This window comes from Artemia sp. Qi Xiang Cuo, chromosome 20 (assembly GCF_049724085.1).
Source record: "Artemia sp. Qi Xiang Cuo chromosome 20, ASM4972408v1, whole genome shotgun sequence".
Taxonomy (NCBI): Eukaryota; Metazoa; Arthropoda; class Branchiopoda; order Anostraca; family Artemiidae; genus Artemia; species Artemia sp. Qi Xiang Cuo.
In genome coordinates, this window is record NC_142813.1 from 31,519,578 (window position 1) to 31,535,611 (window position 16,034).

At 33.7% G+C, this 16,034-nt stretch overlaps 1 protein-coding gene across 2 annotated transcripts in view; it reads right to left on the reverse strand.

Annotated features, from left to right (window-relative positions):
- Positions 1-1,836: 1,836 nt before the first annotated feature.
- me31B (ATP-dependent RNA helicase me31b) overlaps positions 1,837-16,034 on the reverse strand; it is a 62,611-nt gene continuing 48,413 nt past the window's right edge. For both annotated transcript variants that reach the window (XM_089106478.1, XM_089106480.1), the window contains exons 7-8: positions 14,683-14,894; positions 1,837-6,055 (exon numbers count right to left, since the gene is read on the reverse strand). In XM_089106478.1, the coding sequence (XP_088962604.1) occupies positions 5,975-6,055; positions 14,683-14,894 (293 nt within the window). In that variant the 3' untranslated portion in view covers positions 1,837-5,974. The remainder of the gene's footprint in view (positions 6,056-14,682; positions 14,895-16,034) is intronic.

The window sequence follows — 16,034 nt, forward strand, 5'->3', positions numbered from 1 at the left end:
CCCTTGCTCATATATTGTTTATTACGACTAATGCCTAGGCAATACTATAGTCATATTTGCAGATAAAATCAAGATTAGGCTCGACTCCATTGACGACAATGTATTTGAGTTAAGCGATGTTCAACTATCAAGCGCTAGTTTATTGGCACTTTATAGAAAGAATTAATCAAACTTTAGCGTACTGAGCAAGACGTCAAGAGGAGCAACAGTCCCCTTCATATATAGGGTAACGACTGTTCGTCTCAACTTTTGACGTTGCTGTTTATTGTCATAAAAAAAGGATAATGTTGAATATGAGGCTGAACACGCAGTTTTGAAATAAAACACAGCCTACAGATCAAACGTTTCCCAATTGACTTTCAATTTACCCTAGTATGTAATGAAGGATCTTTGAACTAATTGTATATAAGCCTGAGACTAGAACTGAAATATAAATGTCCAAAAGCCAAAAACGTTGAGTATATATTTCTAAAATGGTGTTTAAGCATTACCAAAGTTAGTATAATTGCAAGCTCTTAATGCAATGAAACTCTCTTATTTAATATTAGTGCTTTCAAAGACCCTTAAATACAAACTTCGATGAAGATCGAACATCATTTGTAAAAATATGCTTTCTGTTTTGCCTTAAAACGGCACCTTAGCCTCATCCTTGTCATCTACGACCTCAAAAACTGAACATGTTGACTTAGACGCAGGCTAGATATATTTTAGAACTTTGACTGTCGGGGAGTCGTATGATCATCCGTTAAATTATGAAAATTGCAATACACCCTTTGGCCTTGTACACGACAGTATATAAACCAAAGAGGCTTAAATTTAACTGATGACGTTAGTAACTCAAGTAGATTGATGCACAAACAGAACAACTAATCTTCCTCCTCAATCTCCTTACAAACTAACACCTTGTTCCCATTTGCAGCCTTAGCTACTGAAAATTATATATATATATATATATATATATATATATATATATATATATATATATATATATATATATATATATATATATATAGTACATATACGTATATATATATTTATATATATATATATAGGGTAGCTTATTAATAAACGAAATGAAATTGAACTGATTACATGAGAAACCATTTTAGATGTAAACGGGTTTTGTCAAGTTGCTTATATTCAAAAGTGTATAGGGCTGTATATTATACTTTCGACAATGAGGAAAGTCCGTCCCACAGCAGCTCAGACTGCGAACGAGAAACAGTGTCCATGTAGCGGTCCCAATACCCACCACAGAAAAGATTGCCAATTTAAAAAATCTGCCTAAAATTTTCAGCCATAACCACAATCTCAAAATTACTTGACCAACAGTTAAGAAACTTCAGCTCAAATAAAAACCATCTTCCCCATTTTAAACTATTTTTCACTCATCCAAAAACTGCTCTTAAAATCAGACAGGATGCAAAAAAAAACTCCATATCAAGATCCATCTTTTCTCAGATAAAACAGGATTTCAAATTAAAAATAAATAAATAAATACAAAATAAAATACCATTTGCCATTTACCTAAGGGACGTGTAACATACTTTTCTTATGGTTCTCGGCACAACTCAATTCCTTCAGTTACCAAGAGTAGACATTTCTTTGCCTCTAAAACCTACAGTTTTCTCTTCTTTTTTTTTTCATCTGCACAAAACGATAAACTTTTCACTCTCTATCTTTATCCTTTGCATAGCTCTAACCTTTCTGTTATCTGGGGCAGCGCTATACACACACACACACACACACACAAAAAAAAAAACAACACCACCAAAACACAAAACAAAAAAGAAAAAAAAACTGCAACTAAGAGAAAACAATTTAAGAAGCTTCAAATAAGAAAGAAATTGTTTGAGCTGCCAAATTGGTACTTTATTTCGTTCAGTTGCACTGGAATACATACGAAAAAAAAGAAGAAAAGATTACGATAGTACAATCTAGACGTTAAGTCAACAGCTCAAAGAAAAAAAAGAGAAGAATTTCATTATAAAATATCCAATAGCCATAATTTGTGCTCAATTATGCTCACACCCAACAGAGCAGGATACCTGAAAGTCGTCAGACCCTCTCCCCTCATAACAATTTTCCACATTTTAGGCCTTTACCCTATGGGGCCGCGAGTAAGGAAAAAACTTGAATATTTCCTCACTTACTTGACTGAAGGCGCTAAAACACACCCATAGAATGGTTTTCTAGGTTTAAATCACATCAGAAATTATACACTTTCACGAAGCATGAGGGGAGACCACCATCATCTTTCGTTGTGTTCTTCAACAATGATATTTAGCCACATTTTTACTACAAAAACCTGAATTTCCGGCTTGAGAAATAGTAACTATCAGGCACCCTTCCAACCTCCTTGAATAGACACATTAATGGGAGCACAAGATATGGCTATAAATGTCGAGCCAACTCTTAATCCCTAAAAGTGAAGACATCCGCTTTGGAATCGTCACGGGACATTAAAATAATATTAATAATAATAAAATAAAGCACTCGACATCCACTACAAAATCAAGATAGCCATTTCATTGCTGAACTAATACATCAATAAAGATACACTTGTAAATAAAGATCAAAAGATATGTTGAAAAGTTTCCAATTAAATGAATGATATCCATCAAAATTGGCGTTACCCTCCCCCCCCCCGCCCAATAGGGTACGTCTGAAATCTTACCAAGACCTTTAGAAGGCTGAAGGCTAGTGAGCTAAAAAGGTTTCAAGGGTATACGGGGAGAAAATCGATTATGACAAAATTTCCTCAATTAGGAATAAGACAAATCACGAGGAGTGACAAACTAACCATGTGTCTTAAGATTTTTAGCAAAGGCTACCGGAAAAAGATGACTAGAAATTCAGGTTGCTCTCCGAGAGAAAAACCATCAACGCCATCTAACGCCTCAAAAAAGGTAATAAAGCGGTTACAAGCTTTTTAAAAGCACCACTGCAAAGCTGGTGGTTTTAACGCTATAGAGCTATTTTAAAGCACCAGAGATTTGATTAACTTCGGTATGCTATGTTCTTTGATTTACACATCAAAAAGGAATGCTTAGAGAAAAATTTAGTTTTCACGGGGGGGGGGGGGGGGTAAGAAGAATGTATAAGAGAAATTAACAAATTAAAAGAAGTAAAATAATTAAGATAAAGAAATGAAAATGGAGCTGATTTCCACCAGACCCCATCTGCTTCAGATCCACTAGACACCTTATTTAAGTTGCGAGAACATGATTTATATTTAGATCAAACATAATGTCATGAAAAAAGATATTATGAGACACAGCTCAACCTGTAATATTATGGTCGCCTAGCTGCTTCCATGCACCCCTCCCCCCTCCCCCAGGGAAAAAATAAAGCTGATGTGAATGGGGTAGACATTAATGATCAACCGACAAATTGAAATCACAGAGCAGCTGAAAAGGTATTCCAATAAATGGTGTAGTAACTGCTGTCGGTGAGAAAGGGAATCAAGAGAAAGGCGTGTAGAAGGGGGAGGTATATCAAGTGGTTAAGCTACATAATGCTCAAAATTTTCAACTGGTTTCTTTTTAGAAACATTTGTTGCTCTTATAACAGCACATTTATATTTTAAACAGCTTTTTTTTGTTGGGGGGGGGGAGGGGTTAATCAACATATCGAAGGATAAAAGGAAATAGAATTAACGAAGACGAATTCGCTAATTTTACCCATTTAGTTTATCATTAATTAATCGAAGAGTCGAATGATTAACAAAATCAAACCACAGAATAGATAAACTTGCATAACAACAGATTAACTCCTAAATAGTCAATCACAACTACCGTTGGCATTATGATTGAATTTAAAAGTAAAATTCATACTTGCAATCAACATTTCTATAAGAGCCAATTTTTACATTGACAGTATTGCTAACCGTCTTCCACCAAGCCCAAGATAAACGGGTATGTATCACTTTTCAGGTAGGAAAATTTTGGCTCCCTGTCTTGCTAGAATGTGTCTCTCAACATAAACACTTGTAATAGAAGGAACACGCTACAAGTAATTTTTCTTTCAGTTATCAAATAAACGAATTATCTTTCTTAGCTGTTTTTTGTTAGCACAAAAAGCAAATACATAATGTCCTCAGCCGAACACCATTAGAACTGAACTGTTATAAAAGAAATTTTGAGACTGCATGCAAGGAAAACACGAACGTTTTTGACAAATAAAGAAACTATCCAAATCCGAAACTGTAACATAAGTCTATATTCTCAACTTAAAGATATCAAATTTAAGCGTCGTTTGCTCTCCCCTAAAAACATCCATGTTCCCCCTTTTTTCTCACTTGGTAGAGCAACAGACTCAAAATCAAAGGTTAATCAAATATCAGAAAAATGGCAAAAAAACAAGCTCAATGAACAGTTCTGAATTGACTATTACCTTTTGTTCAAAATGCAAGATTTTTTTACTATTAGCAATCAATCATTTGAAGTAAACAGAGAAGCCCAAATTGGAATGTTTTGGAAATTATGTTAAGCAGCTTTTTGCAGCCAAACAAATACCTATAGACATAGAAAGATCACATAAAGCAAGATCACAAACAACTTAAAATTATTTTGAAAATTTTTACACTCTAGGAGAGGAGACTGGATGATGGCTCTGAAATTTGATTGAAACTCCATGTCAATAATTATTACCAGAGTATGTAATGTTTCATCAAATTAGATATATATTTCCAGTGTCTTTAAATAAATTGTATTTGTATTTAACAAATACAGTCTTTCAGCATTCTAAAAAAAAAAAAAAAAAAAAAAAAAAAAAAAAAAAAAAAAAACAAACGAAAACTGGACTCCGAACGAGAAGCCAGACCAAGACTATATTCGTATACCAGACAGGGGGAATTCTACCCTCAAAGTTATCAATTCGGCTCTAAAAATCCATCTTTTTAGTTCAGCCACCTCACCTTCTTTAAAAGAGCTCTTTGACACCAGCCGCCTCCCCAGGAGTGCCAAGATTCAGTATAGCTATGGTCGTGATCATACTGAAAAGGATATTGCACAAAAGAAACAAAAAAATCGAATATTTCAATAAACAAACCCAATATTTTAAAGAATTAGTAATGGCTATCTTGATCTTCATATTTAAGTCTCGCTTCGATAAATTCAATCATAATCAGGCTGGATCTGTAAGCTCACTGCAAGAGAGACTTACCAAAAATGTGACCATGTCGGTTACTTCATAGGGAAGTGTGGACTTATCAAGTCCAGAATAAAGCTTTGACTAGGCTTAATCCTATCTATCACAAATCACACTGCTTTTAAAAGGCAGTATTAAAGTCTTGTCAATATCAATGGGAGAGGCCTTCCCATCTCACTATGTAGCTCGTTCTGAGACCAGCTCCTTAACGTCTTCATTCACAGGACAGAGTAGCATACTGCGAGACTTACAGAAGTTGCTACTTTGTCATCAGCAATCAGCATCAGCACTTTATCTCATTCCAATATCAACTCACTAGTTAACCATGCCAACCTCTCCTTTGTACCGCTAGAAAAAAAAACAACGATGTCGCCACTAAAACGTGGACGATTTTCCAAGAATGGGCGTAATCTTTATTCCTGTTTCACTTGCAATACGCATTGCTTTTTTTTATAATGACGTCCGTGTTGCAACAGTTTTACGAAAATTAGAGGACGAAAAAGTAACACTAAATGAATATACTTGTAGACCAGGTCCAATCTCCAAAACGTCTAAAAATCCATACCACAAGAGAGCGTTTCTGTCACTATTTTCAAAAGAATGATTCAGGCGAACAGCATATTTCCGAAAAAAGAATTTTTTTTTTATCCACATCAATTTGTCCCTTATTCCAAGTACGCGAAAGCAATATTTTTCTAGTCGACGACGTAGTAGAACCGATTTCTTGTGGATGGTAAAGAAAACGTTTGTAGAGTATGTCCTTTCTTCTTTGTTTCCCGTTAAACACTAAACTAATAAATGGCAGGAAATGGTAGGAAATCCCTTATTTGGTCCTTTTCTCTCCTTCGCCCTCCTCTGCATTCTCCATACATGCCTCGGGTACATACAGGCTTGGATCAATGGTCTGAAAAGAAATTAGGATTTATCAGCCGAAGGAAATGTCTCGATAGCTCATGGAAAGATTTCCGCGTTTTTTTAGCAATGGTATTTAGAATCCTGAGGTCAGGGGTTCGAGTCCTGGTGTCGCTGGTTATTTGGTTTGGAACGGGGGTCAATGGTGTGACCCTGTAAGCTCAGTCAGAGTCGACGTAGGTCCGAATGGGTACCTGGAGGAATCTGGGGAAATATATATATATTATATATATATATATATATATATATATATATATATATATATATATATATATATATATATATATATATATATATATATATATATATATATATATATATATATATATATATATATATATATATATATATATATATGTACCGGGAGCCTCAGAGAAAACTCAGTTCCTCAGAAAAAATTTGGGTCAAACCTACAACGTCATGACACAAAAGGATAAGCCCCAACAAAAATACATCATATATATTTTTATTATTTAAATAGCGAAATTCCTTTCGAAAAGAAAGTTTTGCCTCTGTGACGGAAGACTATGCGGAGACAAGTATTTCTTTTTTTCACCCTTTTGACATTTTTATGGTTGTTGTATGAAAACAATTTGGTTAAAATTCATTTTTAAGAATTCAGAAATTAAGACCCCTCCTTGCCTGGACTTCGGCCAGCTTAGCCTTAGACCACGGCTTAGCTAAAATACAAATTATGAGCTGCCCAAAACGCACCGACAATATTTATACCTCAAAAGCATGTCCAATATTAAATATTAGCTATTATTTCCATCTTTGTTGTACCATTCAGGACTTTTTAACCAAAAGTTTGCCTATCTGTGTCTTAGATTTAATGTACTCCGCGTCAAATATCTGTTGCGAATGAATAATTATCGATGCGAGTGCCAAAACAAAAAAAGTAACCTTTTCCGATAATTAAATTAAGACGATTACACAACCAAATTTGGCAGATATTTCTAAGAACCTTTTTCACAATGCTTCGATATTTTAAAACTAATATTTTCCATTAAAATTACCGTTTTCGCATAAGAAGAGGGCTTTCAAATACCCCCCCCCCTCCTTAGCACCCATATTGCACGCCTAGTTAAAATATATTATTCTAGATGTGGAAAGATTAGGCAGTCACGGATCGAGCCAAGTTCCGCCTTTCCTCTTCTCCTTTTTTTTGCAAGGGGGGGTTCAAGTTGTTGAACTAACTAATTTTCGACTCTAAAATACAACACATTATGTTTTTGACCGATTTCTACATAGTAAAAACCAAGTTATAAGATGAAGGGTGCAACAGATGTCCAGGATGTCCCGGTTATCTTAAAAGAAGACGCCAATATTAAGATGATGCAAAAAGTACTCTTAGAGTGGGGGTTAAAGTCAACCTTATGATCCCTCCCCCTGCATCCGCTTCCGAGGCCAAATGGGTTAAATTCCCCTCAATACTTATCTGAAACACATCACATGGAACGTTTAGAGCTTCGGGTAACCCCTCCCCAATAAAGAGATCCTATAAGTCTCACCTAATAGCTGGGGTGCAATATTGTATAACCGTTAACATTGATGTTTATGTTATAATTATAATCATTCATTTGATATGGACTGCATGTAACACTAAACACGTCAACTATGATTATCGATATTTTTATATTAATTTAGTATTTCACAAAAAAAATAACTTTGAAAAGTAAGTTACAGTATCAATGGGTACTACATTAATCTAGATCATGAGAACAATCATCTTCAGGCTATACAGGATTTCTGGCAGTGTAAATGTTAAAGAGTGAGTGTAGATTAATGTTTAAATAAATTCAAATAAATTACAATAAGTGTTTAAATAAATTTAGTATTTTCCAGACACACAATACGGTTGCCCGATTTCTATTTAGAAGGAAATCAGGTAAGCCTGTTTTGTGTAATAAAAGGGTATATATTTACACGAGTTTGGACGGGAGAGCATTCCCTTCAAAACTTTCAAAGACGAAAACTTTCAAATTAACCACTCTCCAAAACAGATGTCGCGATTTTTTTCAATTTTATAGCATACACCTTTGCAATTCAGTTCTAATTAGTATTAAAAAGGGAAGAGACGTTAAAAAACATAGAAATAATACGATATTAAAAAACAAGTAGCTTTATTTGTTTTTGTTTTTTATTCATCTTTCATCTCCGATTCCTTTAAAAAAAAGTAATCTGAAAAAGCGAAAAAAGGAATCCGAATGAGCATTGATCATCATCTTTTCGATGTTAGAAAGCTAAAGCTACGGACTATTTTTCTTATAGAAAAAAAAATGGCTTTCCAGACAAACTTTCTATTATATTTTAAATAAAGTAGCACAGGTACAGCAGTGCAACTATCGGGTGATTAAAAAAAAGTGAGAGAAAAAAAAGAAGAAAAAAATTGCTGCCCTGAAAGCTCTTTTCACTCTCTCTCTACAACCCACTCCAAAACATGAAAGAACATTTGCTGGGAAAGCGATTACTCATCTAAAAACCATATGACCTTTAATCTTGAATAGCTAAAACCCAGCAGTTTACAGAAACAAACCCAGTACTGGTGTATTATGCGGGTACCGCGAAAGAAGTCAAGTTTGGTCAATGCTAATGAAATAAAATAGAATGAATATTTAATAGTTTAGAAACAAATTTGGGCTATATATTTGCATATTAGGGGGGGGGGGTAAAGCATAGACTATATTAAATACGTAACCTACCCTAGGTACATTCCCCCCCCCCCTAAACTCCAAAAAACAATCGTTTAAATATTGTAACTCATTGAGAAACCACGGCTTTGCAATCATTTATCTATAGCGGTCTCTTGCAAATAGCCCGTTTGACGGATTTCGTGACTGGTTTCCTTGATACAGTATATAGCGGTACCCGCATAGTGCACCAGTACCAAAAAACCTGTCTGGACAACAGTGGTATACATACCTTAACAAGCGAGAAAATAATAAACCGCTTAATTCAATACTTACGGTTTTTGAATGAAGATGTGTCTACAATGTATTGAACGATATGTGGATATTATAATTAATTGAATTAATAAGCGGTTAGTTGAATTAGGTTAATTAATTAGCGTTGAAACTTCCAACGCTTTCTTAGCTAAAGAGCTGAATTTTATTTTAACTATTCCAATTTTCAATTCGCAGATAACTTTTCGAATGTAACACGTGTGTTTTGTTGGTTGTATGCCATCCGAGGCACTTTCCCACTGTGTGAAGTCTTTTGGCCTGCACGCACTCACCTTTTCAAATCGAGACATTTATACGGTGTTTCTTATGGTTTTTTATACATTTACATATATATCGAGTCCATGAACTCGTTCACGGACTTTTCTTTTCCTGTCACATGGGTATCTAGTGCTTTGGTTTGCCACACTTCTGTACGTATGCTAATTTTTTATTTCATTGAATTTTAATTCTATCAGTTGCCAATCATTTGGAAGATATCAGATATTTTAAAAAACTAAAATTCAGTCTTTTTCATAAATCTGTACAAGTATGAAAATTCTTATGATCAATCTCTAATCTTCCAATGGAAGACAGTCAATCTTCCAGACCTCTGGTTCCAATTTATTTATAGGACATTTGGACAATTTTGTTTGGTCTAGAAGTTTTAAGATTGCGATACGAAAATTGAATTTGAAGTTTATCTACGAAAGTACGTTAGTCTGGTGAATCTCCTTAACATAATTAAAGCCAATACCCCTGTTACTCGTCGAAGAGGGGCGTATCAAATACCGTGCGTTTTCACACATATTTACATCTTAAGAACCAATCACAACAGATCGAAATTTGTTTACGGTTAGCAACAAACATAATGTTGGTCATCATTGTTGCAATATAGCAAATCTAGTAAAAGGATTTATTAAGAACTTCCAGCATAATCCGCCAAGATTATGCAATCAGTTATATTTTCGAGGAAATTGACCTATTCCTACATATTTTTCCTGAAATACGGTAGCAATTCATATGTAAAATTTAGCCACAATTTGCCCCAAAATTGAAAACGACCTTTGAAACTGAGATGTCCCTTTATAACAATTTCTAAAAAGTAGTCATATTTGATTCCATCACACCACACGTAACGCTTGACTCCATGGCATTTAAATTAAAAACAAATAAATAAATATGACCCGTTTAAAGGTACTTAAGACGGGAAACCCTTCTGATGTAAGTCTACTGGACGCGTTCTCAGTCGCAAAGAGTAAGCTGGTACCATGTAATATAGTTGTCCAGACTAAGTACCAGATATAGGTACCAGAAAAAGTAGAGAAAGTAATTACATGTACTCTTTAGTCCAAACCTGTTTTCTCTGTATACTTTCATCACAGGGCAACCCTTCTACAGTTGCCACTAATTTCACTTTTTCAAACTATTTCCTTTAATCTTTATCTTACCTTACTATGGCAATCAAACCCAAAACATGAAAAAAAAGGATTAAAAGAAACACAATCATAAAAATAAATACTATAAGATATTCTACACCTTATGCTCCGCCTATATTTTGGAATATAGATAGAATATTCAAAATTCCTTCTCTTCTTCATTCTTTTATTTATCATACTTTCCCTTAGGCTGCTCAATTTGCACGTGGGAGAAATTTTCCAGAGGGGGGGGGATTTTCCAGGTGGAATACGCCTAGCATCATGACTTACACGGTCTTTGGTAAAAACTACTCACGTTTCCTTTTTTTAATTTGATACCCCTTACTACCAGAAACTGTACAACTGCATATGGAGGCCATTCTCGTTAAAAATTAAGTTTCCGATTTTACCGATTTTTTAATATACATATGATTACATTAATTACCGCTTTACTTATTCTAACCATCAGATTCCGTTTTCACTCCTCTCGGTACATCAAGCCGGTGAAGTCTCCACCATAATTTCCAAATAGATGCAATTTATGATACAAACTAAAAAGTCAAAAAACAGTTCTTTGGCTGTTGAATCAACTAAATGGTTGATTATTTTTAAATTAATGTTACTTATTTAACTGTTAAACAACAGATAATAACTAATATATGTTAATTCAAACATTGTTAAGTTCTAATTTATATTTTTTGGTGATAGTCATTCCTATATCCGATATTGTAATTACATAAGTGTCCTATACAAATGTTAGACGAAGGTATCAGTTTAAACAGGAAATAAAATATGTCGCTGTTTTTCAAAGAAAAGAATAAGAAAAATCAATGTTTTAATTGTTCGTAATGGTCCTTTGGATTGGCTTGAGAATAATCCATTGAGTGTTTCGGATTTATGATTAGGGATACTTCGCAGGGATTTTGATATGGGGGTAGATGATGTTTTTCCGAAGGTTAATTATAAGTGCCCAGTTGATTTACATGCTAGACTGGCACCGGATAAACTTGGCATTTTTCATCTGAATTGTCAGGGGCTTGCACTTACTGAAACATGGTTAATGAATACTTGCCCTGTATATTAGAACGGATTTGAATGTAAAGGTTAGGGATGATTTGTCCGTTAATAGAGATGATTTTTGAGTGTCTTGTTGCGGAGGTTGATAAGAATGGTGACCCATTTTTTATTGCTGTTTGTTACCGCCCCCCCTTTAGCTAGTGTAGATTGTTTCTTATAATTATTAGAGCAACAAATGGACCTTCTAACTCGTAAAAACATGCCGTGTTTTGTGTGTGGAGATTTTAACATTGATTTGAAATTGTTAGCATCTAACTTAAAAGCCCGGAATTTTTTGAATTTAATGTTAGATTATGGGATGCATCCTGCTGTAAATATTTGTACTAGAGTGACGGAGTCATCTTCATCTCTAATTGATAATGCATTTTTGAATGTTCCTCATGCTTCGTCGAGTGTTGTGTTAAATGATGTTTCGGATCACTTTGGTTTGGCAATATTAGTTCCGGGTATATTGAAGAATATTAATATTAACAGTGATGCTCGCCCTAAGCCTAGGAAATTATTAGTTGATTCGAATACTCTTTCAAGATTTAAGCTTAGGATAGAACAGTTAGATTTTAAATTTTTACAAGAAGAATTAGATTTAAATTTGTAGTTTGAGCTTTGGTATGGTAAGATTAAGGATACGTTGTTGGAATGTTGTGAAATGTCAGGAATAAAGAAGAGAAGGGTGTTTCCAAATTAACCTTGGATTACAAAGATTTTGTTACAGTCAATTAATAGAAGACGTTTTTTATCTAAGTTGTCATCAAGGAGCAATGATCCTTATGATGAAGAAATGTATAGAGTTTATAATATTAGGTTAAATGCTGTACTCCAACCGGCTAAGGTAGAATATTATAAGGTTACGTTTAAAAATGTTGAGGGTAACCCGAGTAAGACTTGGAAATTGATTAGCTCGGCGACTAGCCCTGGTAGCGTCTTGATCCGTCCAGATAATATAGGAATGAACAATAATATTGTAGATGAGATGTGTAATCACTTCGCTACTATTGGGCAGCGTGTGTCATCATCGATGCCAGTAATTGATCAAGATGGAGATTTTCGTCAGTTCCTACGTGAAGATTGTGATGTGTCTGCGTACCTTAAATCTGTAACTATTGATGAATTATTTCATGTTATAAAAAATATGAAAAATGGTGCATCAGGAGGCGATTTTATTTCATTGAAGGTTTTGAAGTCGATTTAACCTGTTATATCTAGTCATTTTTTAGGACTGATAAATAATTGTTTAAAAGCTGGAATATTTCCCGATTGTCTAAAATGCGCGAATGTTACCCCAATATTTAAAGGAGGGGATAAGAATTTTTTTAGGGATTATAGACCGATTTCTTTACTGCCATTTATTTCTAGTGTTTGAAAAGTTGATTCATAGTAGGATGGTAAGTTTTTTCGAGAAAAGATCATTTTTTAGTTCTAGTCAGTTTGGGTTTAGGAGTCATCATTCTACAGAGCATGCGGGTTTGTTTTTAACAACTTTTATTAATGATACTTTAGACAAGGGTCTGAAGATAGCTTCGATATTTTTGGATATTATTAAAACATTTGACTATGTCGATCATGATATACTAGTTCAAAAGTTATATAGTAGTGGTATACGTGGTGATTTTTTTTAAAGTGATAGTTAGTTTTCTTAGTTGAAGGACTCAGTGTGTCGTGATGGATGGATTTACATCTAAAATTGAACATATTTCGATTGGAGTACCCCAGGGTTCCGTTTTGGGTCCTTTGTTGTTTTTGGTTTATATTAATGACATTTATAGAGCTTCAAGTAATGTATCTTGTTCTTTAGACCTTGATACTTACGGTACTAAAGGAATTCTAATATGTTTTGCTGACGATGCCCATTTTACTGTAGTTAATAGAACTGAAAATTAGTTGATGTCTATATTGAAACAAGGTATTTCTTCGATTGAAAAGTGGATGCGAGTAAATAAACTGAAACTGAATCATAATAAGTCGAATTTTTATACGATAATCATAATCTACCATAAATCAAATTATTTGATTTATGGTAGAATTACTGGTCATTTTCCATGGATTAATAGGATAGAAGTAGGACACCATACTATTGTAAGATCTACTAGTACTAGATACCTAGGTGTTATTATTGATGAAAGCCTTAGTTTTAAAGACCAAATTGCATCTGTTAGCAGCAAATTGTTTCGTAATATTGGTATTATGCGTAAACTTAGGTATCTTTTTCCGTGTGAAATTCTGAGAATATTGTATTTTTCTATGGTTCACCCATATCTGATTTACAGTTGTATGGTTTGGTCGAAAACATTCGTAACTCGCCTCCATCCGCTCCGTGTAACGCAGAATATGGCAATTAGAGTTTTGTATGGTAATCAAGTTGACCTATCTGTATCGGCGAGGCATCTTTACCGCGAGTATAAAATTCTACCGTTGGCAGGAATATGCGTATTCTATAATGCTTTGTTTTTGTTTAAACATTTAGCTTTGGAGTTACCATCATGCTTTTCGGGAATCTGCAGTCTTGCGCCTGGTATTCACGATAATTTAACACGATTTTCTCAGTTGGTGCAAAAACCAACTATTGTCACTCCTGGGTTTGAGTTTTCACGTTGCCATGTTGTTCCGTTTGTTTCGGAGAGTTTGACAGAGGATTTGAGGAATTTTGGGGGTTTGCAGGAATTTAGTAAGTTGTTAAAGAACCATTGTTTTGATGTGTATATTTCGGATGGATTATTCTGGGCCAGTTAAGTTAGGTTTTTGAAGAGGGTTTAGTTGCAGCTGAATATGATTATAAAATCACAATTGAAAACACAAATCAAAGGGTAATGTGTTGAAAATATGTTCAAATTTAGTTAAAATATAAAACACTAATGGTACCAAATAAAATACGCTTATTGCCTACAGTAAAAAACATATCATTTCAAATTCCTGAAATTTAACTTTTTAGCATCTTGAGCAATAAAAAAAATTCATGAGCTTAAAAATATATACTATAGTCATGAGTGGAATTCAGATCAAAAGATATTATGACACAAATAGCATATGAAACCACCTCTTTCAATAAGACATGGAGGGCCTTACAAAATAACTATTTCTCATTCAAATAATCACAACATGACCCAAATTGCACAACAAAACAGAATAGTATTTTGTAGAAGCGGTGATAGAAAGAAAAAACAATCAATTAAATAAAAATATAACTGTACCTTAGGGATGGGTTTAATTTCTGTCCCAAGTTCTTGCTCAATTCTATGCAAGTTGAACCGATCTTCGTAGGTGATAAGATTGATAGCAATGCCAAGGTGGCCAAAACGACCAGACCGACCAATGCGATGAAGATATGTTTCCGCCATTTTCGGAAAATCAAAATTAATGACCACATTGACAGCTTGAATGTCAATACCACGAGTGAATAAATCTTTAAAGAAAAGGATCGGTTAAACGAAGCCATACACACTTGGCAAGGATTAAAGATAAAATGACTATTCCTAATTCAGTTTACCAGTTTCAGTCATAAAAAGGATATGACAGGGATAACTAGTGCTCATCATGACTATTTTCATTAATTCAAGTGTTATACATCTTTTTTTCGCCAAACATATATTATATATATATATATATATATATATATATATATATATATATATATATATATATATATATATATATATATATATGGAAAAACCTGCCAAAACAGAAGTTTTTCAAAAGAAAAGTAAAGAGCCATATTAAACTTAAGAACAGCAGAAATACATTTCCATAATTATTACACTCAAAACGACCAGAAATTACTATTAAAGAATAAATGAAACCCAAAAAGAATAGGCATTAAATAAACAATTATAGCGTACATATAGATAAAAGGTACTAATATAAATAAGGTACTAAATATGAATAGGTACTAAAATAAGGTAATAAAAGGTACTAATATGAATTAAAAAAAATCAAAACAAATAAAAATGAATATTCCGGTCAAAATGAAAACGAACAAAAATCACAACAAGCAGGAATTTGGCTAATGCCTCCCCCCTGCCCTAAGCCTATTGTGTTTTTTTTTAAACTTTATGTATTATGAACACTCCTTACAAAAAACTAAGATAAATTAACTGAATATTCGATATACAAGATGAACAAATATACAATTCGTATGTATCCAGACAAAGTCTGGATTCGTACGAATTTTAAAAATGTATAGAAAATCTAAAAAACAGAATTTTAATATAAGTAGATAAATCAAAAGAATCAGGTCATTATACTGATTGCAAATATAAAAGATTTCTCAAGTTTAGTGCTACCCATCAAAAACTACGAGCCTGAAAAAATTTGCCTGATTTTAGAATTAGGGAGAAAACACCCACTAAAATTCAAGGAATCTTAATGAAAATCACGGCATCATATTAAACGTACCAGAGAAACCTGCTGTAGAACTTTCAAACTCCTATATACAAAATGCCAAACAAAATATCAAAATGTGTATGTATCCAGAGACTTCAAGACTTTAATTCACAGCAATTTTTATTTTTCAATGTTAAGAAAAGAAAAATTGGAATATAATTCC